The following is a 27,694-nucleotide window of genomic DNA, read 5'->3' as shown; positions in this document are numbered from 1 at the left end:
CGAAAATAAGCCCTCCCCTTACTGTGTAAGTTTCCTCTAAAATAAGCTCTCCCCAGAAAATAAGCCCTATTGAGATTGCCACTGTAGTGAAGGTGATCCCCTGCACTACACGCTACATTACAGTACCCTCTGTATGCACCGCCCCCCCCTGGTGAAACGCACGCCGCGCTCCGAGCTGCATCCAATCAGAGCTGCAGCAGTGAGCACGTCATCCTGTTCTTCCCCAGTGATTTGCTTATTGAATAAAGGTACATTTTTTTGTTCACATTTACCTGTTTATTAAAATTGCTGTCAATGTTCATTAAAATAAGCCCTCCCCTGAAAATAAGCCCTCTGGTGTTTTTCTGTCCCAAAAAAAAAATAATAAGACAGTGTCTTATTATCAGGGAAACACGGTAGCACTTAAGCACTTACGTAAATGTGTGACTTGGGCAAGTCATTTTAAGACCAATTGCCTTGCCTTCTCCCCTCTAAAAATATATTAAAGAGGGAAAAAGATCATGTGATTTGCTCCTACTGGCCTTTACTATCTGCCTCCCAGGGATAATATTTTTTCTTTTAAATCACTATATAAGTATGAATTATAGGTATATACACTAACAAGTTATTTAATATTGCTTAACAAATTATTATAAAATATCATACTTATTTTAAAATGTTATGGCCCTTACATTGACTATTTTGTTATTCTAAGATCTCTCCTAAGTAAATATAATATAAAATTAAAATAAATCACATTTTCTGTCTTTAAACCCTAATATTGTAATGTTCAGAGAAAACTCAGGCCATCTTAGAGGATAGATATGACTTTAAGTTATAGAAAACATGTTTATGCTATAAAACTAACTCTTCCCTACTTAAGGAGACACTTTTAGGAATATGGTTTTAATGACTCAGAAGGAATTTTCACATTTTAAATTCTTGAAATTGACCAAAAAACCCCAAGTTGTAGGTTACCAGTATATAGTGTGATATAGTGAAAATAGTACCAGACTTGGAGACAACAGACCTGCTTTTGAGCAACACATCAGATGCTCATAGTTCCTATATAATTTTACTAATGTTATAAAATGTTCAGTTCTTTTCAGTAGTTGTGCATTTCTTACAGAAAACTATAATGTTTTGATGCTTGATTGGATTAGGAAAATATCATCTACAGGTAGAAACATATAAAGGACCTCAAAGGGGATCCTCTTCATAAAGTTGAATTCTTTCCTGTATCTCCTTCATCAGCATGGCAAATACAGCTGTAGCAAACCTGCATCACCCTTTCTATTCCTTTGTTAATCAGATCATAATCTCTTGTTTTATCTTTCAAAACATCTTGAATGTTTCCCTGTATAGAAGGAAGTTACTTTTTTGTAATAAAGCCATTAAGGCAGCGAAATATTTTTCTCTACCAATTAAAATACTTTTTCATTACCAACAATTTAAGGAGTATAGTACAATCTTGTAGTCTGTTGTACAATGTGATCCAATGTCAAAGGTTCTTATTATGCACAGTTCTTGCACATAGTAGACACAATATAAATACTAGCTCTTATTTTTTTATTGTTACCAGGAATTCTTCATCCACTTAGATGTTAAAACAAACTCTTAAGTCACCTTTCTCTGTAAGATTTCAGGTGATCTGTTATTTTATATTTTATTCTGAAATGGTACAGTATTGCTTTTAGTTATTCTCTCTGCTTGTCAAGGAGTTCAAGTGCTACCACAGTGTTTTTTAACTTCCTTTGAGTTCCTTATTATGAGAGTTAATTTCCATTGGTAAAACCTCTTCAGAAAAGGATTATACTCTCTGTGTATATTTTTCTGTCCATTTTTCATTTTGCAGCATTCACAGAATATTTAAATAACTCAGTTTAGAACTGCTTTAATTGATTAACTTTTCTGATTTCTGTTCTGATTTCATATGAATTTTGTTCTTGAATAACACTAACTCCTTAATTTTTTCTCCAAGGAGAGCCAAACTATCCTTCCATTTTAGTGGAGCTTCATTTTTTCATATGCTTTTATTTAGAGAAAGAATATAAAGATTAGTTCAATTCATTTCTCTCAGTAACATGTTCACTCATTGATCATTGGAAAGATAGCACACTTTTACAATACCAAGCTAATGGTTATTTTGTTGTTCAGTTGTTTCAGTTGTATCAGACTCTTCATGATCCCATTTTGAGGGTTTCTTGGCAAAGATACTGGAGTGGTTTGCCATTTCTTTCTCCATCTCATTTTAGAAATAAGGAGACTGAGGAAAACAGCCTTAAAGTGACTTTCGTAGGGTCATATTGCTAGTAGGTGTCTGAGGGCAAATTTGAACACAGATCTTCCTAACTCTGGGCCTGTCATTCTACCCACTATGACATCTAGCTTCTCCAAAAAATTGCCTACTCTAGTCTATAGTGAGACACTATAGAATGCAAAGTTGCATATGTATTATACCATTATTTGCAAAAGCCTTGTTGAGCCAGAGATCTGTACCCTATACCCCTCTCCCTCACCAAAAGTATAACAGTGAGGAATAGTAAATAACCTCATAGAAACTCTTGACTACTTTTTCCCTTAAAATTTTGTAATGGGCTATATTATTAAATTAAAAGAGAAGTATTAGGGAAGAATATCAAGTAGGTGCTTTTCTAGTGTTTTATATTTGACTGCCAGATGAAAACTTTTCAAAAGTTATAAACTGTTATTCACTCCCTCTTTTAAAATTTTCCTCCCTAGGATGAATCTAACTTGAGACTTTTGTGGTTGATTAGATGCTGCTGGGTACTTACAGAATTCATTGGGTCTTTAGTTCTTACTTTTCTTTTTACTTTTATATTTCTTATTTTACTTATCAGATTTTTCCAGGAATCTCAGTTGATCCTCACAACAACCCTGTGAGGTAGATGTTATAATTATCATTTCCATCTTAAAAGTTTAGGAAACTAAAGCAAACAGGTTAAGTGATTTTTCCCAGGTCACACAGCTAATAAGTATCTGAGGCTGCATTTGAACTTTCATATTCTTGACTCAAGGTCCATCACTCCATTGTGCCAACTAATTCCTGAAGTGTAGAAACATGTGCTTCAAGGAGATAGCTCTAACAGTAAAAACACACAGAGTGAAGTAACTCTAGATTAGATTTAAAATTTAATGGAATCATTTGCCTCTAATTTTTTAGGTAATGAAACTGACACCTGAGAAGTGAAGTAGATTATTCAAAGTGGCACAAGTATTAAGTAGCAGAGTTGAGATTTGAAACCATTTCTTCTGACTCCAAAAGCAGTATCCTCTCTTCTATGACACACTCCTTTCCTTGACATACTACTACTCTGGGGATTGTGTGAATGTGTGGAATTAGAGAAGCATAATTTTAGTATTTTAATTAGTTTTTTATTTTATTGTTTCTAAGGTTTTTTAACCTCAAAAACCAACTCAAGGGTCAAACTAAAAATCTCAGAAACTCAAAAATAGAATTTAAATTGAACATATAAACAAAGAAGACACAGAGGTATTAAAAGTAAAGTAGAAAATGAAATAATTTCATAGTCAAAAATCTTGAAGTTTGTTCCTTGAACAAATACTTGGGTTCTAAAAGCCTAATGAGACAGTAGTTTATATCAGAAAAGATCAGGGTTTTAGTAGACCCATTATATCAATAGTCAGACATGGCAACAAAAAATATTAATTCAGTCTGAGATTTCACTGTGAGGCATACTGTCCTGAACAAAAGAATTGATAATCCCAATGTACTCACACATTGACCAACCACAAATGGAATATTGTTCTGTTCTGGGCATCACACTTTAGAAGGGACATTGGCAAAGTGAAGAATCTCCAAAAGAGGGCAGTTAAGTTGTGAAAATGCCTTACTGCCCTGACACACAAAATCAGTTAGAAGAAATGAGAATGCTTACCTTGGAGAAGAGAAGATATAAGGAAAGGAAAAAAAATATCCTTCTGTCCGAGATTTTAAAGAACAGCCTTTTTTGTAAGGGGTTAGACTCCTTCCTGTGGGGCTTTAGATAATAGAATTTGGAACATTGAGTAAGCATCTTAGAGGAGGGGTAAGTTTCACTTTGGTAGTAAGGAAAAATTTACTAACAATTAGAACCAGCCAAGAGTTGAATGGATTACCTTGAATGGGTACTACCTCACAAGATATTGAAGGGAAGCCTAAAAAACCATTTCTTGGATCTTGATTAGCCCTTTAGATGGCCCTTTAAAGGCCTTCAATGGCTTTTCAACATTGCTGTCTCTTAAGAGCGTAGGGTTTTAAAAGTTTTTTTTGATGATTATTTGTGATACTTTTTTCATATCATCTCAATTTGCAAATATATCCTTAAACCATCTTTTGAATAAATAATAAAAAAGAAAGACAAAAGGGCAGTTCAGCAAAATGAACCTATTTATTAGCTGTCTTATCTACCTCATATTACACACCTGTGATTTGCTGTTTTTGGAAAGAGAGGCAGGTGCATGTTCTCATCTCTTCTTCAGAATCAAGCTTAGTCAATATAAGTACATAATGTTTAATTTGTATTTTTGGTATATAAGGCTTTCCTGGTTATGCTTTCTTTACTCTTTATTAATCCTTTTAATTGTCACGATAGAATTTTTCAAATTCATTATTTCTTACACTAATACGGCACATCACATCCAGCTATACTTATATATCAGAGTAATACTTATATATCACAACTTATTTAGCTATTCCCCAATCATTGGGGGATCTAGTCATCTAGTTGGTTTTCCCTTCTTTACTATCCAAAGAAGTACTATTTTGGTTAGTTTGGTATATAGTGAGTACTATCTGTTTTTAATCTCTTTGGCGTTATCTACCCCAAAAGAATTAAGTAATCTCTATCTCAAAGGGTAGTGGTGGTGGTGATGGAAGTGTTTTCATGATAGCACAAATTTGGAGAGTTCTGTGTTCATTAAATATTTAGAAATATTAAACAAATTAATTTTGGAAATTAAATACTTTAGTACTAATGAAAGTGAAATATTCTTAATTCACAGATGTCTAATGCATTGCTCCATACACTAAAGGCCTTCAGAAATGACTTATTGACTATTAAAATGCTGAAATATTTTGTGCATCACAGAGCCCTTAGTTTCTGATGTCCAGCAGAGTTCTGTTTTATTCACCATACCATGAAGACACTTTTGTATGTGAACTTTTTTTTGGTAGCAGTAGTATGATAATGAGAAAGGAATAGATTAAAACCTATTTGGCACAGCAGTAGCACACTCTTGCTGTACCTCAATTGTTCATCCTCACTGAATCCCAGCTGTTTCTGGGTAAGCCAAAAGAAATAATGTTCAGGGGGTAATTTAGTCAGCCGGACATAATTGAGCAGCCAGTAAGTAACTGCTTTTATACCACTTAGTGGACTATTAGAGGATATATGCTGTTTTCTTTTTTTAGAAAGTTAGAAAAACTTGATGATTGTGTGAAGTTAATTATTTAGCTGCAAAATCCATGCAATTGTATTGGAACAAATGTTTTAAGAGGATGAACTTGTGAACCACTTCACTGTGATAGTCATGAATCAACTTATCTATTTTAAAGTATGCTCTTATTAAGAAAGATGTTTCTTTTTATGTAGTTACATTAAAGCTCTTGATACATTGGCCCTTTCCTACTTTTCCACTCTTCTTATGCCCTAATCTGCTCCAGGTGTTCTGTAATCCAATGACTCTGATGTTACTATTCCTCTCACAAGACACATTTTCTCCTAACTCCATGAATTTCATTGACTTTCTCTTTTGCCTAAAATTACCTCAGTCTTCCTCTTTGCCTCTTCGCCTCCCTGCTTTCTTTCAGGTTCCAATTCAAATTCCACCTTCTCCCAGAAGCCTTTCCAGTCATCCTTAGTGTTAGTGCCTTACTTCAAGATTATATCTAGTTTACCCTCTGTATATTTTATTTGTACATAATAATTTGCTCTTCTACTAGACCACGAGCTCCTTGAAAATAGGAACTGTTGTTGTTTGTTTTTGCCATTTCTTTGTTTCTGTAGTACCTAGCACACTGCCTAGCACAGAGTAGACATTTAATATTTGTTGACTTGATTTGACTTAGATATCCATTTCTGGAAATCACCAGATAATCTGTTATTCTTTTTATTTGGAGGGGGGAAAGCAGAGCATTTGGGGTTAAGTGACTTTCTCAAGGTCACACAGCTAGTAAGAATTAAGTGTTTGAAACCATATTTGAACTCAGGTCCTCCTGACTGCAGTACCAGTGCTCTATTCACTGTGCCACCTAAATGCCCCAGATAATTAATTTCTATTTATAGTGTGTGTATGTGTAGATATAATGTGTGTATGTACATAAATACATATGTATATACATACATGTATATGAATGTACTCTATGTGTGTACATATATTGTGTATATGTATATATGTATGCACACACTATCTGTTTGTTTGTTTATTTATTTATTTATGGTGGGGTGGGAATAGGAAGACTGCCAGATAAGATTATTAGTCAAAAGGTGAGAATATTTTAATGAATTTGATTTTGACAATTTATTTTTATGCATAGAAAAACTTTTTTATCCAGTTCTAAATGTATATATGTATACCAGAAACTATTCTCTTTCACATATATTCAGAAAAAAGACCCATAAATTCACTAAACTCTCATTACTAATGAATATAAATGTTTACTACAACATAATCAATTAGAAAAAATTGTACCTTCCTAAAATTTAACTTTTAAATCCTTTCTAATCTTGCATGTAAGTTTGAAAATAATCTTCCTAATTCACAGATATAATCAGGTCACTCTACTGCAAAGTATGTAATAGCTCCATTCTTTTATCTATAGGATGAAATATTTAACCCCTTAACCTAACTTCTAAGTCTCTCAATAATCTGTCTCCAACTTACCTTTACAACTCTATTTTAGACATTGTATATTTTAGTCAAGACTAGTAGCTATTTACTGGTCTCATCTTGTTTTGAACAGATTTCTCTCAGATAGTTATAATATTTCTCTTCCTTCAGAGCCTATTTCAGGTGCTACTTCTCTCTTTTTTCCATTTTGGAGAGAGGAAGGTAGGGCAATTGGGGTTAAGTGACTTGCCCAAGGTCACATGACTAGTTTTGTGTTAAGTGTCCTCCAGGGCCTGTGCTCTATTCACTGGGCCACTCTTAATGTGCTACTTCTCAAATCTACCCAGCTGTGCTGTTATAATTCCTCCTTGCACTTTGGGCCTTTATGTTGCACTTATTACATTCCTATTTTTTGGCAAGGTCAACAAAACTCTTAAATCTCCAATGTTTCCATAATAGTTTTCTTTTTTTATTTAGTTCTCTGCCTCTTTTTATAATGTGTATTAAGGTATAGTTTTGCTTCTTAAAACCATGTAATTGCAAGTTCTAGTCTTCCTCACTGAGTATGTGCTAGTGTTCCATACTGAGTATAAGTGAATCAATATTGTTTACAATAGAATAAAATGCATATTTAATTTATACATAGCTAAGTAAGACCTTTTTCCCTTTATTAGGATCTTTGTGTATTGGAATTTTTTTTTCCTCACACCTGAACTCCATGGAATCTGAGTTAGCATGTCAAATGTTTATTTCTGTCACACACACACACACACACACACCCTCAAATAGGGATGAGGTCTATGAGACCTTACCAGGCTCAATCTCCTAGAACAGGGTTTCTTAAACTTTTCCCACTTGAGACCAGGTCTGATCATTTCATTCCCCTTCCCACTCTCAGCCCTCACCTTCCAACCCCAGTTACTCTCTGTGGCCTCCAGGATTAAATACAAAAATGTTGTAATTGGTGTTCAAAGCCCTTCATAATCTAATCCCCGCCTACCCTTCCAGTCTTCTTAACCTTTACTTCCTGACATGTACTCAGATTCATTGCCATTGGTCTTCTGATTATTCTAAGAAGAACATATTCCATCTCAGTTCCAGGAATTTCCTTCGACTTTCTCCTATACCTCAAATGCTCTCCTTCCTCCACTCTGACTATTGATTGGCTTTTAAGAATAAACTAAATTTCTGTAACAACCAGAAGACCACTGAATGGAATAGTGAATGTCAGGAAGTAAAGTATAAGAAAACTGGAAAGGTAGGAGGGATTAGATTATGAAGGGGTTTGAATGCCAAACAGAGCATTTTGGGTTTAATCCTGGATGCCTATAGTGCCAATGCAATATTCACAGCACCAATAGCAACTATGAATATGCCATTATAGTTCTGAAGTGCAAAATATAGTGAACTCTCCATATTTATTCAGACACCAGATAGCCAAATCCCAACATCAGGAAACCAAGAACATGATAACAACAAAGAAGTTAATACACCATAACTCAGCAGGGAGCCACACCATTTTTAGCCTTCCTACAAACAGTCACAAGCCTGGCTATCTTCTTGCCTGCCTCTTCCCTCTTCCTCCTTTCTGGCTGCTCTGACAGCCAGCTTCCTGTGGGCTCTACTCCAACCTTCAGACTCAGCCTACCACAGATTCCATGTGATTACATTCAGCCTATTAGGGGGCAGGGAAATTATCATTACCATTACATCCAGCCCCAAGATCTTTCATGTCCCTTACATAGCAAAAATACATTATGTTACCTAGGTTAATGGGAATTTAGGGGTAATTGATGTCAAAAGAACTTTACAACAATATTAAAGGGATAACAAAAAATTAGCACATAAAACTATATTATGGTGAGGCATGAGCACAAGCACTCCATCATTCCCCCCTCAAATGCATTGGGCTCATAATCTTGGTGTAGGGAGCAAAGGTCTCTTCTTCCATAGCTATTTCGTACTGAAATTGGACCCCATGAGGTATCATTCAAGAGGTCATTTCTTTAGCTAGCATCTGGAGCTCAGTCGACACCAGGTCCAGGGGTGATAAATCACAGTCTTGGACAGGGATGACATCCAACTTAAGTAATCAGGCATCTTCAGGTGCAGGGTACTAAGCCTGGAGGAAACAAATTTCACAAACAAGTTTAAGAGACAAAAAGTGAAAAAGAAACAAGGAGAGAGTAACCAGAAGCAAGGTATCATACTGGGTCAGCCATACTTCTGGAGTTCATGTACTCACTATCATAGCCTCATTCATGGTAGAATATATGAGTCAGGGGTACAATTTGGTAATCATCTTCTCCTGAATAAACAACAGTTAACAGTATTATCTTTTTCATGTACTATAATTTCTGCAACCTTTGGAACATCATCTGGCTTCCACTTTACCCATAATTTAGCTCCCAATTTTATTCTATCAGTAGAGCCAAACCCTACAGTTCCTCTGAAAGTTATTTCAAAAGGAGGGTCAGTTTTCACAATGTCTATTGTTTCACAAGGAATAATGATCACTTGAACTATTTTATCATTTTTTCAAAACTGTATAAGGTTCTTCACCCAAATTTTTGAATGTCACAATAATTTCTCCTTGATAATTAGAAACTGTTACTCCTGCCAATACATGTATTCCTCTAGCAGCTAATCCTGATTTAGGTAAAATCTATCCAAAATAATTTTTAGGGATTCTCATACATATTACATTGGAAATTTTTTTATTTCTTTTCTATCAAGCCATAAGTCCTCTAAACAATGTAAATCATATCCTGCTGAACCAAGTGTTCCTGGATACGGTACTGAGGCATATTGCCTCACAGTCTAATACTCTATATTTGGGATCTTATGCATTTGCAGTTTTGCAATTTGCAGATTTGGGGTTATCATTCTGTCTAGAGGTGTACTTCCTCTCAGTGGTCTATTATTCAAATTATATAAAGCAGTGAACAAATTATCCTTCCCATATTGATACAAATTATTAGAACTTAACTTCCTTAGCTGTTCCTTCAATAATCCATTCATTCTTTCAATTAACCCAGATGCTTGTGGATAATATGGAATATGATATATCTGTTCTATATTGTTTAATATGCAATATCTCTTCATTTCATTACCTTTGAAATGTGACACATTGTCACTTTGAATCTGCATTGGGGTTCCATAATATAGACTTATGACAACTCGAGTTTTACCAATGTTTTTCTAGGTTGCATTCTTATAGGAACAAGCCAGTAGTACACCTGAATAAGTGTCAGCAAAAAGTACATATGAATTTGCATCCTTTATCTTGGGGTAGGAGACCAATATAACCTGTCTGCCAAATTTAAGCTGGCATTTTTCCCCTTGCTATCTCTCCAGTTACTACCCGAGGAATAGTTTGTTCTTTTCCAATTGACATATATGACATTCCTTTGCTCCCCATTTTAAGAATGAATGAGAGATACTAATACCTTGATCTTGTGCCTGTAACAACAATGCAATATTCACAACATCCACAGTGGCTATGAATATGCTGGTATAGTTGTGAATCACAAAATGTAGTGGCTCTCCACATGGAGCACAGAGCCAAAGCCTTTATTTAAATACCAGAGAACTGAGTCCCACAACCAGAAGGTCAAAGTCATTACAGTAACCACGAAGTTGCTGCACATAGTCAATGCAGTGAACACCCACATTCCCAAGCTTTCAAAACAAAACAGCCTCCCTCAAGCAAGGATCTTTCTCTCCTCACTCACGGTAGCAACTAACCATCCATGCTGCTTTTCTTCCAGCAATTTTCATTCCTGGCAGTTCTGGCAGGCTCTCAGAAGTTCTGGCTGGCTCTCAGTTCTCAGAGTAAATTCTCAGAAGAAAATCTGGCTTTCTGGCCTAGGCTTTTCCTTATATATGGTATTAGCTTCTCCCTGTTCTGCTCCTTCCTGATACATCAGCAAGTCCATCCCACTGTGGGATTCAAAAGTTCTGGATTTCAATACTTGACATAATCATTAACTTGAAAACATGTACCTGTTTGCTTTCCAATACAAAGGGAATGGAAGATTTTCAAATCCCATTACCCTTACATTTGGCCCCAAGATCTTTCATTTCCCTTACATGGCAAAAACACATTAAAAATACATTTAATTACATAGGTTAATGGGAGTTTAGGGGTAACTGGTATCGAGAGAATTTTACAGCAATATAACAAGGATAGCACACAATAAACACAGAAAACAACGTTTTTTAAATATTATTTCCTTTTAGTTTATTTTTTTATTTTTTCATTTACATCATTCATTTCTACAAGATTTTGAGTTACTAATTTTCTACCCATTTTCTCCTACCCAACACCCCAAAATAGCAATCCCACTGAATATCCCCTCCCCCAATCTGCTCTTTCCCATTTCTTCACCCTTCCCCCTCTGACTTTCCAGTAGGGCATGATGGATCTCTATGCCCTAGTGCCTGTATATCTTATTTCCCAGTAACATATAAAATAATAATTATATATATATATATTAAACATTTGATTTTAAAACTTTGAATTCCAGATTTTTTTCCTACCTCCCTCCTCACCCACCCTTACAGGGAAGATAAGCAATTCAATATAGGTTGTACATAAGTAGCTATGCAAAACATTTCCATAGTGGATAAATTGTGAAAGACTGACTATATTTCCCTCCATCCCATCCCATCTCCCACTTCTTTTATTCTCTACTTTGATCCTGTTCCTTTTCAAAAGTGGATGCTTCCAACTTCCCTTCCTTCCAGCCTGCCCTCGCTTCCATCATCCCCCCTCTCATCCCCTTCCCCCTTACTCTCCTGTAGGGTGAGATACTGTATTTAGTGTGTATGCCGATCCCCCCCCAAGCCATATTCATTGAGAATAAGGTTGACTTATTGCCTTCCTGTTCTTTTCCTCCATTGTAACAGTTTTCCCTTGCCTCTTCTATATGAGATAATTTACCCCATTCTATCTCTCCCCATCTCCTCTTATTATATTCCTCTCTCACCTCTTAATTTCACCTTTTAACTATCATCCTGTCTTATTCAACTGGTCCTGTACCCTCTGTCTCTGTATGCCTATACACATATATACACATACTCATATATGTATTCATACACTCATATACCCTCCTATATAGACATATATATGTATATATACACATTTCTATTCCCTTCAACTATTCTCATGCTGACAAAAGTTTCATAAGTTACAGTTATCATTTTTTCCATGTAGGAATGAAAATAGTTTAACTTTGATAAGTTCCTTATGATTTCTTTTCCCTGTTTCCCTTCTCATACTTCTCTTCCTTATTGTATCTGAATGTCAAATTTTCTATTCAACTCTTGCTTTTTCTTTTTTTTTCAAATGCTTTATTAACTTCTGATTGACATCATTCATTTCCACCAGATTTTGAGTTACAAATTTTCTCTCCGTTTTTCCCCTACCCACCCCCCGAAAATAGCAGTCCCACAGGATATCCCCTCCTCCAATCTGTTCTCTCCCATATTTTCTGCCATACCCCTTTCAACTTTTCCAGTAGGGCATGGTGGATCTCTATGCCCCAGTGCCTGTATACCTTATTTCCCACTTACATGTAAAATAGTATTGATAATAGTGTATATATATGTATATATGTATACATGTTTGAATATTTGATTTTAAAACTTTGAATTCCAGATTCATTCCTTCCTCCCTTGTCACCCACCCTTACTGAGAAGATAAGCAGTTCAGTATAGGATGTACATGTGTGGCTAATTCAAAACAATAACATAGTAGATATATTGTAAAAGACTGACTATATTTCCCTCCCTCCTATACCACCTCCCACTTGTTCTACTCTCTACTTGGATCCTGTCCCTTTTCAAAAGTGGGTGCTTCAGCCTGCCCTCCCTTCCATCATCCCCCCTCTCATCCCCTTCCCCCCCTACTCTCCTGTAGGGGGATATAGCCTATTTAGTGTGTATTTCATTCCCTCCTCAAGCCAAATTCAATGGGAATAAGGTTGACCCATTCCCTTTTGCCTTCCTATTCTTCCCCTCCATTGTAACCATTTCCCCTTGCCTCTTCTGTATGAGATAGTTTACCCCATTCTGTCTCTCCCCATCTTCTATCATTATATTCCTCTCTCACCTCTTAATTTCACCTTTTAAGTATCATCCCTTCCTGTTAAATTGGTCCTGTGCCCTCTATCTATGTATACCTGTAAACATATATACACACATTCACACATGTATTCATATGCCCATATACCCTCATATATAGACATATATATATTTCTATTCCCTTCAACTACTGAGAAAAGTTTCATAAGTTACAATTATTGTTTTTTCCATCTAGGAATGTTAATAGCTCAACTTTGATAAGTTCCTTATGGTTTCTTTTCCCTGTTTACCTTCTTATGCTTCTTTGCTTCTTGTATCTGAATGTCAAATTTTCTGTTTAACTCTGTTTTTTTCAACAAGAATTCTTGAAAGTCGTCTATGAAACATGATACTCAGTTTTGGTGGTAGGAGACTCTTGGTTTTAATCCCAGCTCCTTTGCCCTCCGGAATATCACATTCCAAACCCTTCTATCCCTCAGTGTAGAAGCTGCCAGATCCTGGGTTATCCTGATTGTGTTTCCACAATATTCAAATTGTTTCTTCCTGGTTGCTTGTAATATTCTCTCCTTTCTCTGGGAATTCCAGAACCTAGCTATAATATTCCTAGGAGTTTTCTTTTTGGGATCTTTTTCAGGAGGTGATCAGTGGATTGTTTCAACCTCTATTTTGCCCCCTGATTCTAAAACATCAGGGCAGTTTTCTTTGAGAACTTCCTGGAGGATGATTTCTAGGTTCTTACTGTGATCATGGCTTTCAGGTAGTTCAATAATTTTTAAATTATCTCTCCTGGATCTTTTTTCCAGGTCAGTGGTTTTCCCAATGAGACATTTCACATTGCCTTCTATTTTTCATTTGTTTGGATCTGTTTAATAGTATCTTAATTTCTCATAAGTCAGGAGCTTCCATTTTTCTCCAATCTAATTCTGAAGGAATGATTCTCTTCAGTGAGTTTTTGAGATTCTTTTTCCATCTGGCAAATTTGGCTTTTTAAGGCATTCTTCTCCTCATTGGCTTCTTGAGCCTCTTTTGCTATTTTAGTTAGTCTATTTTTTAAGGTGTTATTTTCTTCAGTCATGTTGTTGACTCTCATTTTATAATTTTCTTGCCAATCATTCTCATTTCTCTTCCCAATTATTCCTCCACCTCTCTTATTTGGTTTTCAAAATCCTTCTTAAGTTCCTCTATGGCCTGTAAGGAGCTTATTCTTTTCTTGGAAGCTTTTGGTGTAGGAATTCTGACTTTCACTATCCTTTTTCTCCCCCAAAAAGGAATCCAGAGTTGGACCACTGTCCTTGCCTTGCTTCCCTCATTTGCTCATGTTGCCATTCAATTACTTGATTTTTGACCTTTTCGCCACAGCAAATCCCTGCTACCACAGGGAGGGAACTTTGTCCCAAATTGCTGGGGTTTTCACAGCTGCTGGAGCCATTTGTTGGGTACCTTCTCTGAAGCCTCCCCACACTCTGGTTAACTGGTCACGCACCCCAGGACTTCCACCCTAGACCTCAATCCACATCCAAGTAGGTTAAAGCAAGAGCAATTACCTCTCAGGATGATTGCTTGATCCCCCTACAATCTGTAGACCAGGATTTCTGAAGCAGCCACACAGGTCCACAGTTCCTCACCCACTTCTCCCTCTAGGGGTTAAAGACCCGACAGCACTCCCAAACTCCCAGTTCACAAAGTCCACACCACACTGACCTCTCCCTTTGTCCTTAGCATCTATGGGTTGATAATTCTGGGAACTGCCACAGCTTCTGGTGATCTGAAGTCCCTCCAGCCAGCAACTGCTTGTGGCTGCCATGAGGCTGAAACCTTATGGTTTGCGTGGGGCTGGGCTTGGCTCCTAACATGCTGTGCTGCCTGCCTCCTGGACCGTCCTCAGCAGTAGGTTAGTTTCTCTGTGTCATTTTATGGGTTCTGCAGCTCCAGAGTTTGTTCAGAGTTACCTTTTACATGAATTGGAGGAGGTAGAAGCAGGAGCCTTGCAGAAGTCCTGTTTCTACACTGCCATCTTGACTCTGCTCCCAGAAAACAATATTTTAGGATGGTACTTGAGCACAAGCTCCCCATCACTCCCCCTCAAACAAATGGGATCCCAAAATCTTGGGGGTACGGGGCAAAGGTCTCTTCTTCCATGGCTACTTGCTACTGAAATTGGACATAGAACTGTTCCTATCCCAAGAGGTCCCATTTGAAAGGTCATTTCTTTAACCAGCATTTGGAATGTGCTTGATGCCAGGTCCAGGGATGTCACGTCACAGTTGTACACAGGGAATGACATCCAGATTAAGCTATCAGGCATCTACAGGTGTAGGTTACCAAGCCTGCAGAAACAAATCTAGCAACCAACATGAACAGACAAAAAGCCAAGAAGAAACAAGGGGATAATAACCAGAAACAAGGTAGACATAGGATCAGCCATGCTTCTGGAGTCCATGAGCCCACTATTGTAGCTTCACTCACAGTAGAATATATGAGTTAAGTGTACAATTTTGTAGTCATCTTCTGAATAAACAATTGTTACAGTGCTATCCATTACATGTACTATAATTTACACAGCCTTTGGAATGTCATCTGGCTTCTGTTTTACCCATGCTTTAGCTCGCAATTTTATTCTGTCACTCAAACCAAATCCTTCACTTCCTCTAATAGTTATTTCAAAAGGAGGGTCAGTTTTTACAAGTGCTATTGTTTTACAAGAACAATAATCACTTGAACTATTCTATCATTTTTATAAAACTGTACAGGCTATTCACCTAAATTATGGAATGTCACAATAATTTCTCCTTGATAATTAGAATCTGTTACTCCAGCTAATACATATATTCCTCTAGCAGCTAATATTGATTTGGGTCAAATTTGTCCAGAGTGATCTTTAGGGATTCTTATGCATATTCCAGTGGAGATGTTTCTTATTTCTTTTCCATCCAACCAAAAATCTCTAAACAATGCAAATCTTACCCTGCCAAGCCATGTGTTCCTCGATACGGTGCTGGTACATCTGGCCTCAAAGTCCAATACTCAATATTTGGGATCTTATGGGTTTGTTGTTCTCTAATTTGCAGATTTGGGGGTCATCATTCTGGCTAAAGGTGTACTTCCTCCCAATCGTCTATTATTCAAATTGCATAAAGTCATGAACAAATTATCCTTCCAATGTTGATATGAATTATTAGAACTTAATTTCCTTAACTGTCCTTTCAATAATCCATTCATTCTTTCAATTAACCCAGATGCTTATGGATAATATAGAATATGAATTATCCATTCAATATTGTTTAGTATGCAATACTTCTTCATTTCATTACCTTTTAAATGTGACCCATTGTCACTTTGAATCTGCATTGGATTTCCTTAATATAGACTTATGAGATCTAGAGTTTTACAGGTGTTTTTCTGGGTTGAATTCTTACAAGGACAAGTCACTAGTACACCTGAATAGGTGTCAACACATCCTTTATCTCATGGTAGTGGAACAATATAATCTATTTGCCAGATTTGAGCGGGACTTTCCCCCTTGTTATCTCCCCAGTTATTACCTGAGGAACACTTTGCTCCTTTTCCAGTTGACATATATGACAGTGCTTTTGTTTTTCCAATATATGATCAAATTGATATGGGGTCTGTAAACTTGTCTATGTCTTTCTTTAATTTGAGCTGGGGCTTGGCCACTTTCCTATTCTCCCTGGAGGTTTGATGAACTTGAATACAATGGTTCAGAAGAATCTTTAGAGACAATTCTTACTTCTCTATTCCATCCAACATCAGGCCCCTTTTCTCAATCCATTTTGTATAGTTTGTTAGTTGGAATACCATCAATTCTTCCAAAATCTACCCTTGCTCTCAATAAAGCAGTAAACAATTCTTTTCTTGTCAATCTATTTGGACTTTGAATCTGCTAGCTATTTACTCTTCTCTCTTAAGGAAATTTATCTTTTCCCCATTCCCCCAAGTCAGTTAACTGTGAAATCTTATACAGTACCACTGAAAGACGGTGCCCTAATTCCCCAGTTAGGTGCTTGTAAGCAAAAGGAGCCATCTTCACTATGATATTTCAGTGAGAAACTGCTAAGAGGATATTGTGATACCCATTTGCATCTCCAACCATGATAGCTATCTTCATTACTTCCTCCTTTAACTTTCTGATACAATCCCCTAGAGAATATCAGGGTCTCTCTCCACTAGGCCACATAGAATCTGCAGGATTCGTTATATTACATCCATCTGCTATTAAAACTAACAGATTGGTTGTATTGTTAGCGCCTAACATATGATAATCCCTAAAAGCTTGCTGTACCAAAAGGATTCCAGTACCTGTAAATTTTAAGCAATCCACCCTATCTACCCATACTTCTTTGTCCCCTTCATCACTAATTCTCACCATCCAAGGCACTAATGAATCTCCCATCCTTTGGGTGAATTGACTTAATAGATCAGTAACCTCTTGCTGAGTGAAATCTTCAATTATCTCCCTGAACTCTGTGTGGCTGCCGTCATTCTCCTGCTTTTTTCTTAATATGGGGCAAAATGTTGCCCTCATAAAAGCTCCTCGTCTAACTTTGTTTCATTTTCCTGGCAATGTTCACTGCAACAACTAGGCTCAGACTGTATTAGAGTGACATGCACATTCCTCTTGTTAGGTTTTTCTTTTTTTTGCTTTTTTCTTAGCTAAATTCACAGTTTTTTCTTCTACCACCTGAGATCCTCCAACTTGCTCTTCTAAAGGAAAGCCAAACACTGTGAATTCCCATGCAAATCAGCTAACTTCCTCTCCATTTGAGCTTTTCCTTCTAGCAGTCTGTCTTTTTTATATATAAAATATGTAAATTTTATATTTATATATAAATAAAATTAATGATATCTGTGAGTTTGTAGTCTTATAAAATTATTTCCCCTTTTGTTTATATTTATACTTACTTCCTCCAAGGTAAAAAAAAAGTGTTTCAACTAAGCTAACAAATTATTGAATGACAAATGATTTGTTTATTCATGAAAAATGAGAAAAAATGCTTTTACATATAATACAGTAACCTGTTGGTAAAATCCAAACTTTTCTCTATACTCCCTCCAGTTCTTTCCCTGGTTTTATTGATATTCCTTGCAAACATGTTTCTTAATCTCTAGTTTCTCCCTTCTGTGGCCACAGTTCCCAGGTTTCACAGAGCCCTGTACTTTTAGCCTATTCCTTTGCTAGGGAGGAATAAGTGAAATCCTCCCATCCTGGGATATCCATTTCTTCTTCTAAAGAAAGCCCTCTGCCTCCAAATAGAGGTCTGATATTTCATGATCCCATCCTCATCACCAAAGGTAGCACCAAAACAATATTCACAACAATGACAGCAACTATAAATATGCCAGCACAGGTCTGAATAGAAAAATATAACAGACTCTCCATATAGAAAACAGAAGCAAAACATTCAGACACCAGAAAGCCAAATCCCAACACCAGAAAGTCAAATTTATCATTGCAAGAAAGAAGTTAATGTGCCAGAACACATCAGGGAACCACATCATCCTTTAGCATTCCCACAAATATACCTTCACAAGACTAGCTGTTTCCTTATCTGCCTCTTCTCTCCTCCCTCTTTCTGACTGCTCTGACTCTCAGCTTCCTGTGGGCTCTGCTCTACCCTTCAGCAAACTACTCCCACCAGAGGCTCCGTGTGTATATATGGCTTATTAGGGGGCAGGGAAGATCTTTACATCCCCATTACCATTACAAGGTCATAGAAAGCCACTGGAGTTGGGGAGTGAGAGCTGTGGTTGTAGGGAGGGGAGTAACATGATTGGACCTCATCAGATCACTTTAGTGACAAATGGAGAATGGATTGAAGTGGGGAGGACTTGAGGCAGGCAGACCCATGAGCAGCCTAATAGCTGTGATTGAGGTGTGAGATGATGAGGGCCTGAACTGTGATGGTGGCATGATATATGGGTCAGAGGAGAGAAGGGGAGGGGGCATATAGGAGAGATGTTGCAGAGTTGAAATTTATAGGTCTTGGCAATTACTTTTATATGATGGGGGGGAGGGGTGGGATGGAAGGTATAGTAAGGAATCCTAGATGACTTCCAAGGTGTGAATCTGAGGAACCAGGAAAATGGTGGTGTTCTCTGTAGTAATAAGGAAGGTAGCAAGGGTGGAAGGTTTAATTTAATTTAAGAGTTCTGTTTGAATATAATTAATGAGTTTAAGAAGTCTACTGGACATCCATTTTGAGATGTTGGAAAGACAGCTGGAGATGCAAAATTGGAGGTCAGCAGAGAGTTTGAACCAAGGCAAATTTGAGAATCATCAGCATAGAGATGGTAATTAAATCTATAGGATCTGATGAGATTTACCAAAAGACATAAAGTAGAAGAAAAGAGGACCCAGGACTTAGAACCCTGAGGCATATTTGTGATTAGAAGGGGTTATCTGGATTATCCAGCAAAGGAGACTCAGGAGCAGTCAGATCCAAGAACCAGGAGAGAGTGCTTTCCTGTTGTTGTTTGTCCTTCATTCTCAGAGGACCATGACATTAGGAAGGTGATGAAAATAGTTTTAGCAGGCTTTTTTTTCTAGTTGCAAAATATTAGAAATTGATGGTGTACCCATCAATTGGGGAATGGCTAAACAAGATGTGGTATGTGATTGTCAGGGAATAATGCTGTGCTATTAAAAAAGATGAGCAGGATTCTTTCAGAAAAATCTGGAAAGACTTACATGAATTGATCCAAAGTGAAGTGAGAAGAACCAGGGGACCATTTTACACAATAACAGTAACATTGTGTGATGATCAGCTATGATTGACTTAGCTCTTTTCAGCAATACAATGATCCAAGACAGTCCAAAAGAACTTATGAGGTTCTTATGAGGACTTAATGAAGGTTTACCTCCAGAGAAAGAACTGATAGAGACTGAATAGAAATCAAAGCATACTGTTTTCACCTTTTTTCATTTTTTTTCCTTTTGGTAAGTTTCTTCTATCACAATATGACTAATATGGAAATATATTTTACATGATTGCACGTCTATAACCTACATCAAGTTGTTTACTGTTTTAGGGATAGGAGAAGGGAAGGAGGCAGGAAGAAAATTTGCAACTCAACTTTTAAAAAACGTTTTAAATTGTCTTTACATGTAATTGTAAAAACAAAATCATATTATAAAAAAAGTAAGAATTTAACGTAAGTGTATATGGGAAAGAATGTGGTCCAGGTGAGCAAGCTTCAACATAATAAAAATTAAGAACTTCATAGAAGAGCAAGAGTAGAAGTTATCCTCCTAGATGTATGATAAAAAAAAATAGTGAGATCCAAAGATAGCACACAGACAACCCTCATGCTTCACTGGCAATGTCTCATGATCTCACAGAAAACGTAAGTAAGAGCTCTGGCATGCTTTTAGAACCTTCTGTAGTGAACTCATGAGCAGAAAGGGACAAGAGAACTAGAGGAAAACCAACTACAGAAGGGCAGCAATCTGCCCCAAGAGGGGACATCCAAATTGATGAGATAACATATTTGAGGTTTTCTCACTAAGTGTCGAGCATAATTATATACACACATAGGAAATCAGCAAATAATTCCCAAATGAATTGAAATCTCATTGCTTTTTGGTAGAAGGTAACCATTCATTTTTTTCAAAAGGTAATTACAAATGTGTTCTTATTTTTATTTCAGTAGAAGTTAGGGAAAATTATATATACATATATGTATATTAGGATGCAATATTATGAGGATTAAAAATTTAAACAATCATCTTGTTTACAGGGGAAGAGGAAGTGTTGCACCCCGGCCAGCAGGTGTACCAAGAGGTGCACCAGCTCCCAGAGGAGTCCCTCCTAGTCGAGGTCCAGTCAGCCGTGGTAGAGGACTTCTTACCCCTAGAGCAAGAGGAGTCCCCCCAACAGGATACCGGCCTCCTCCTCCACCACCAACACAAGAGACGTATGGAGAATATGTAAGTAAAATACTTTATGTGACAAATTTCTTAAGCCAGTAGAGATTGCGTTCCATAAAACTGAGCTAATAAGAAAATGATTCTATTGTTTCTCCTCATATTTTCTATATTCCTTTTAAAGGTATATTGCTCTTTATATTAGAAATAAAGAACCGAGAATTATTGTTCCATAAACAATGAGAAGAGCAAGTATTTCTTAGTTTGCTGTGTTACTGACAATGGATTATTCTTAAATTTTCTTTTCTGTGGGAAAAAAATTTGTTTTCATTTTTCATAAATAAGGATATCATTTGTCATTCAGTAATTTGTTAGTTTGTTTGAAAGACTTGTTTTACCTAGGAGTAAGTTAGTATAAATGTATACAAATGGGAAAATAATTTTACAAGAATGCAAACGAACTGATATCATTAATATACCAACCTAGTTAATTATAAATAGAAAAGAAAATAGCATGAATGAATCATTCATATTATCACACTGTTAGAGACATAGAATAAGAGTTGTTATAAACTAAAATAAAATATAGCAATAGGGGTGAATAATACACTTTCTAAGTCTTCATAATAGCTTATTTTAATTTGTATATCACTTTAACAAATAAAAGAATGTACGTAATCTGATTCTCACAACATCCCTGCAAGGTAGGCTAAGCAATTAGCATTATTCCCACTTTGTAGATGAAGAAACTAAATCTCAGGAAAGTAAAGTGACTTGCTAAAAATCTATGTAGCTAGTGAATACTGGTGCCATAATTTGAACACAGGTCTTCTGAATCCAAATTCATTTATCTTTTTGCTATGCCATACTACCTTCATCCCTGCCCAAAGTCACACCACTAGATATGTGTTAAGTGTCTGAGGCCGGATTTGAACTCAGGTCCTCCTGACTCCAGGGCCAGTGCTCTATTCACTGCGCCACTTAGCCTCCCAGTTCTGTTATATCTTGATGCCTTTAAAAGAAAAATGGAGAGAGTGGGGAAAGGGAATACACTAGTAGATGAAGGTAAAGTAAAATTAGGGAAAATTATCTCACAAGTGCTCAAGTAGTCATCCATAAAAAGAAGTCCGGGAAGGGGAGCAGCTGAAAAGAGAACTTTAATCTAATTGGAACTATTCAAATTCAACTTTGAAACAATTAAGAATTCTGATCAGTGGGGCAGCTAGGGTGCAGTGAATAGAGCATTGGCCCTGGAGTCAGGAGGACCTGAATTCAAATCCGGCATCACACATCAACACAAAAACTAGCTGTGTGACCTTGGGTAAGTCACTTAACTCCAATTGCCCTACCTTCCCCCCTACAAAAAGAAAAAAAAAGAATTCTGATCAGAGTAATGACCAACCACAATTACAGAGGACTAATGATGAAACATGCTTTCTACCTCTTGATAGAATGTAAAGGTCACAAAGTACAGAATGAGACATGTACATGGTCATTGTAAAAATTTGTTTTTCTCAGATATACCTATTTGTAACAAGGATTTCATCTTTAAAATCTTCTCAGTTGAGGTAGGGTGAGAGGCAGAGAAGGTGATTTTTTGCAGATTAAAAAATATGTATATTTATAATTTTAAAAATATTCATAGCATTATTTTTTGTTTTCACAAAGAACTAGAAATGAATATCATAAATTGCAACAATGACTTGAAATGTTAAAATACGTGAATGTTATAGCATATTTGTACATAAGAAATGACAAAAAGAACTGAATTCACAAAAAACTGAGAAAGGTTGGGGCGGCCAGGTAGCACAGCGAGTAAGAGCACCGGCTCCAGTGTTGAGATAGACCTGGAGATCGAATCCCGGGCTCAGACACTTAGCAACCACCCAGAAACACCTGGCCGTGTAACCTTGAGCAAGTTACTTAACCCCAATTGCTTAGGGGCGGCCAGGTGGTTCAGTGAGTAAGAGCACCGGCTCCAGTGTTGGGACGACCTGGAGATCGAATCCCGGGCTCAGACACTCAGCACCACACCCAGAAATAACTGGCCGTGTAACCTTGAGCAAGTTACTTAACCCTGATTGCTCAATAAAAAAAAAAAAATAAAAACAAAAAACTGAGAAAGGTTTGTTTGAATAGAAGCAGAATGAAATTAGTAGCATCAGGACAATGATTATAATACCATACGGAAAAACAATATTGAAAGTTTTAAGAATTTTCAATATGATGATCAATGACAACTCCAGACAATTAATAGTGTGTGTCTGTGTCTGTCTGTGTGTCTCTGTGTGTGTGTGCAGAACAAGACATATGTTTTCAGACAGCAGTATGTGGATTTAAATTTTTTTTTATTTGTTTTGGGGGGGGCTTAGAAAGTATGAAGTGGGTTGATATTTACCTAAAAAAATAAAAATTTTAATGCAACATTTTAAAATCTGAAGAGAACAGGAAAGAAGTTCGGAAGGAAGCATTAACAATCCAATCAGAATAACTTTGGAATTATCATGCTAAAAATATCCAAGACTTAAAACATATTTGGAATTCCACCTATCAAGACAAACCCAGTAACTATATAAACGCAATTAGAAGATACTTTTGACACAAATAATGTCAGATCTAAATAATTAGAAAACATCAGTTGCTCATGGATAGGCCAAGCTAATATAATAAAAATAACAATTGTATCTAAATTAATTTATTTAGTGCCATACCAATTAAACTATCAAAAATTATTTTATATAGAGTTAGAAAAATAATAACAAAATTCACTTGGAAGAAGAAAAAGTACAGAATATCAAGGGATTTAATGAAAAGAAATGTAAGGGAAGGTAGCCTAGCCTTACCAGATCTAAAACTGTATTATAAAGGAGCAGTCTTCCAAACTACTTGGTACTGTCTAAGAAATAGAGTGGTGGATCAGTGGAATAGGTTAGGTATACAAGACACAGTAGTCAATGACTATAATAATATATTGTTTAATAAACTCAGATTCCACCTACTGGGATAAGAACTCACTATTTGAGAAAAACTGCTGGGAAAACTGGAAAATAGTATGACAGAAACTAGGCATAGATCAACATTTTATACTCTATACCAAGAGAAAATCTAAATAGGTACACAATTGAGATATAAAGGCTGATAGATACTATAAGCAGACTGGGAGAGCAAGGAATAGTTTACCTGTCAGATATATGGAGAACAGAAGAATTTATGTCCAAACAAGAAATAGAAAACATTATGAAATGCAAAATGTATAATTCTGATTACATTAAATTAAAAAGGTTTTGCACAAACAAAGCCAATGCAACCAAGATTAGAAGGGAAGCAGAAAAATGGGAAAGCGTTTTAACAACCAGTGTCTCTGATAACAGGCCTCATTTCTAAAATATGTAGAAAACAGAGTCAAATTTATGTCATTCCCCAATTGAAAATGATGCACTTTTCAGAGGAAGAAATTGAAGCTATCTATAGTCATATGAAAAAGTGCTCTAAATAACTATTGATTAGAGAAATGCAAATCAAAATAATTCTGAGGTATCAAATCACACCTATCAGATTGGCTAACATGACAAAAGAGGAATACTACTTGTAGGTCTGTATCCCAGAGATCTCAAACAGGAAAAGGACTGACATGTACAAAAATATTTATAGCAGCTCTTTTTGTGGTTGCCAATAATTGGACATTGAGGGTATGCTCATCAATTAAGGAATGGCTGAGTATGTTAGGGTATATAAATGTAATGGAATACTGTTGTTCCATTAGGAATGATGAGCAGGCAGAGTTTAGAAAAACCTGGAAAGATTTACATGAATTGATGCTGAGTGAAGTAAGCAGAACCAGAAGAACATTTTATACAGTGAAACAACAACATTGTGTGATGACTAACTTTGATAGTTAGGGTAACTTTTATCTCTGCTTAGCAATGCAAGGATCTAAGACAATTCCAAAAGATGGTTCTTTTCAGCAAAATATAATTTCCTTGTTGATACCATTTTGTTCTTTGAATGTTTTTGTATTATCATGTTGTATGATGGCATCTCCTGCCTTTTTAATTTATTTGATACATTTTTTAACTACGTCTGTTCCCTCCTGTTTTCTTTCCCCTCACCCCAACCCATTCTTTTCATTTGTTGCCACTTTCCTTGCAGGGTTTTGCTTATTATCCTTTTTCTCTCTTCAATGCCATTACTATTACACTCTGCTACTTTTATCTGGTTATATAATTCTTCCCACCTTTTTTTCCTCTCAGTGAAGTATATTCTCCCTTACTCTCCTACCCTTCAACTAGTCCGGTTAATTAGTTTTTAATTTCATTTTTGTAACCCTTTGCAAGAAGGATTTCTCTCTCTTCATTATCCATACTTTCTTTTTGTCTACTCTAGACCCCTTTTCTTTGATTCATGATACCTATAATTATATGATCTCTCTCTTTTCTTCTTTTTTTTTTAAGCAATTGGGGTTAAGTAACTTGCTCAAGGTTACATGGCCAGGTGTTTCTGGGTGGGTGCTAAGTGTCTGAGCCCAGGATTCGATCTCCAGGTCTTCTCAACACTGGAACCGGTGCTCTTACTCGCTGTGCTACCTGGCCGCCCCTCTCTCTTTTCTTCTTATTCCCACATAATCAAAGCTTCCAAGATATCCATCCTAGGCTTTCCCATCTAGACACTTTCTGACACCATCTTGCAGGTCTTACATGAATTTCTCTTTTCCATTGTGCCTCACTCCCAAAACAGTGCCAATTATTGCAGATATTAGAGAGGACCTGGCCACATGGTAGTGCCTCTCTTTCATTTCATCCCTGATTATACAGCTTACTACTAATCAATATTCTTCCTGGTTACTTTTATTCCCCACATTTTCTTCAAAATCTCCTCCTAGCGTCCATATTCTCCCACTCCCCAAGATGCTAATTGACAGTAAGTGTTTTAACGTTCCCCCAACTAATCTGAAAGATGACTAGACTTTTCAAGCACCAAATTTCCCAGGCCGCACCTGGCATAAGGTCCTCCATCTCCCTACACAAACCGTTTTACTGCACCTTCAGGATCATTCATCAGTAGAACTGATAAATCCCATTCCCAGTGTAAGGCCTCATTCCTTTCCCCCTTTTAAGGATTTGCCCCATCTTCCTCACCAATTCCCTGCTAGGATCTTTTCTTTCTGAGACTGCAGGGCTCACCTTCCCTTCATTGGTAGCCATTGTGATCCCAGGACCTTACAAATTCACCTTCCTCATTTATCTTCTCCCTCCCCTATTTCTTGTAACCTCCCATGTAGTATGTATAGTATCAAAAACCAAAACCAAAAAAAAAAAAACCACCATTGATTCACCTGTGAGGCAAGGTGTTGCCAGGTTCTGTCCATGAGAATCTCCTCTGTCTGTCTCTTTACTATTGCCTCCACCAGATATGTGACTTCATCCCTGTCTTCTTTTGTACATTTAGAAAGAAATTTCTGCTTTTGCTTTGTTGCTTTCTGTCCTTAACTGCTGCATGTAATTACTTCATTTTTTTGTTTGTGATTCTCATGAAGTAAATAATTTGTCCATATCTTTCTAAAAATGATTCCAATACCCCTTTATTATTAAATTTCATAGTTGTTCATCTAGAGTTAAGCTCAGATTTATGGGGTAGGCTACCCTAGGCTTTAATCCTGAGTTCCATTGCTCTTTGGATCACATTATTCCAGTCCTTCCTACATTTTTCGTGGGTGCAAAATAATTCTGTATTATTCAGATTTTCTTTCCTTTGTATTTGAAGGCATTTCCCCTGATTTCTTACAGAAGTTGTTTTTTAATTAAAGTGTTAAATTTAACCATTGCATGTTGTGAAGTTTGCAGCCTTAGGGTTTTGTCTTTTTTTTTTTTTTCTGGAGTCCATCTGTGAGTTCTTTCAATTGGAACTTCATTTTTTTTTATGTTCAAAAGTTCTGGGCAGTTTTCTTCTACTAGTTCCTTCATTATGATGTTATGTTTTTTTTGTCCTGTAACATGTTCTTTTTGGAGACTAGTGATCTTTAGGTTGTCTCTGCATGCTGTTTTTGAGATCAATATGTTTTGCTTGTATAGTATAGTGTAGCTTGCATGGTGAATGTATTTTCTTTTAATGTTAAAAACTCTTGCCATACCAGTTTTTGTTCTACCCATTATTTTTGCTGTATAGTCCCTAAATTCTGCCCTCACAATTCTTATTTTCCTTTTGAATCTCTCAGCAACAACGTGCTGTGGGTCCATGTTCTCAAATCCCAAAGGTTCGTTGTTTTCGGTATTTATTCATACAAGTCTTAACTCCTTTACTAGATCAGGAGATCATGGTTCCTTCCCTTCTTACTTTTTTCATTGCTGATTTCTCTGCTTATGTTGAAGGTTTCTGAATTTTCTTCTCAAAAATCTTTAGTATTTTGTCTTTTTCCCCCTCTTATTTTCCTCTATTACTCACTTTCTCATTCTTTCTACTCTGATTATGTTTTCCTGAAGGCTTGGATCTCACAGAGTCACTGACTCCTTGCATGCCAGGTAATTTATTGTTCAACCCAAGTGTCTACTATCAAGTTCCTAGGAATTTTCATTTTGAAGTTTTTGATTGTTTTTTCAGGAGGTGAGATATTTTTTTTTCTATTTTTGCTTTTCATTATGGTTCAAAGAGATCTGGGAAATTTTCTTTCAAGATTTCTTGAAAGAGGATGTGTAGGTCTTCTTTTTGTGATCATGGTTTTTACTTAATCCAACTGATTCTTACATTTTTTCCTCTGTTTTCTAGGTCATCTGTTTTCTGAGATATCTTATATTTTCTTCAATCTTCTTGTCTTTTGACTTTGTTTTAACATTTTTGTTGTCTTACAGTTACTGACTTTTTTCCATTCTAATTTTCACAGTTTGTTACTTCAACAAGGTT

At 36.4% G+C, this 27,694-nt stretch overlaps 1 protein-coding gene across 1 annotated transcript in view; it reads left to right on the top strand.

The window, feature by feature from the left end:
• The window catches only part of KHDRBS3 (KH RNA binding domain containing, signal transduction associated 3), a 290,189-nt gene that overhangs the window by 207,676 nt on the left and 54,819 nt on the right, over positions 1–27,694 (top strand). Inside the window, exon 6 of the mRNA XM_069080929.1 lies at positions 20,674–20,863. Coding sequence (XP_068937030.1) covers positions 20,674–20,863 — 190 coding nt within the window. The remainder of the gene's footprint in view (positions 1–20,673; positions 20,864–27,694) is intronic.

Source organism: Petaurus breviceps, unplaced genomic scaffold (assembly GCF_028583685.1).
Source record: "Petaurus breviceps papuanus isolate PSGF00001 unplaced genomic scaffold, PetGlider_PUasm1.0 98, whole genome shotgun sequence".
NCBI classification, from domain to species: domain Eukaryota; kingdom Metazoa; phylum Chordata; class Mammalia; order Diprotodontia; family Petauridae; genus Petaurus; species Petaurus breviceps.
The sequence above is the reverse complement of the archived record's forward strand: the minus strand, read 5'-3'. Positions and strand labels throughout refer to the sequence as shown.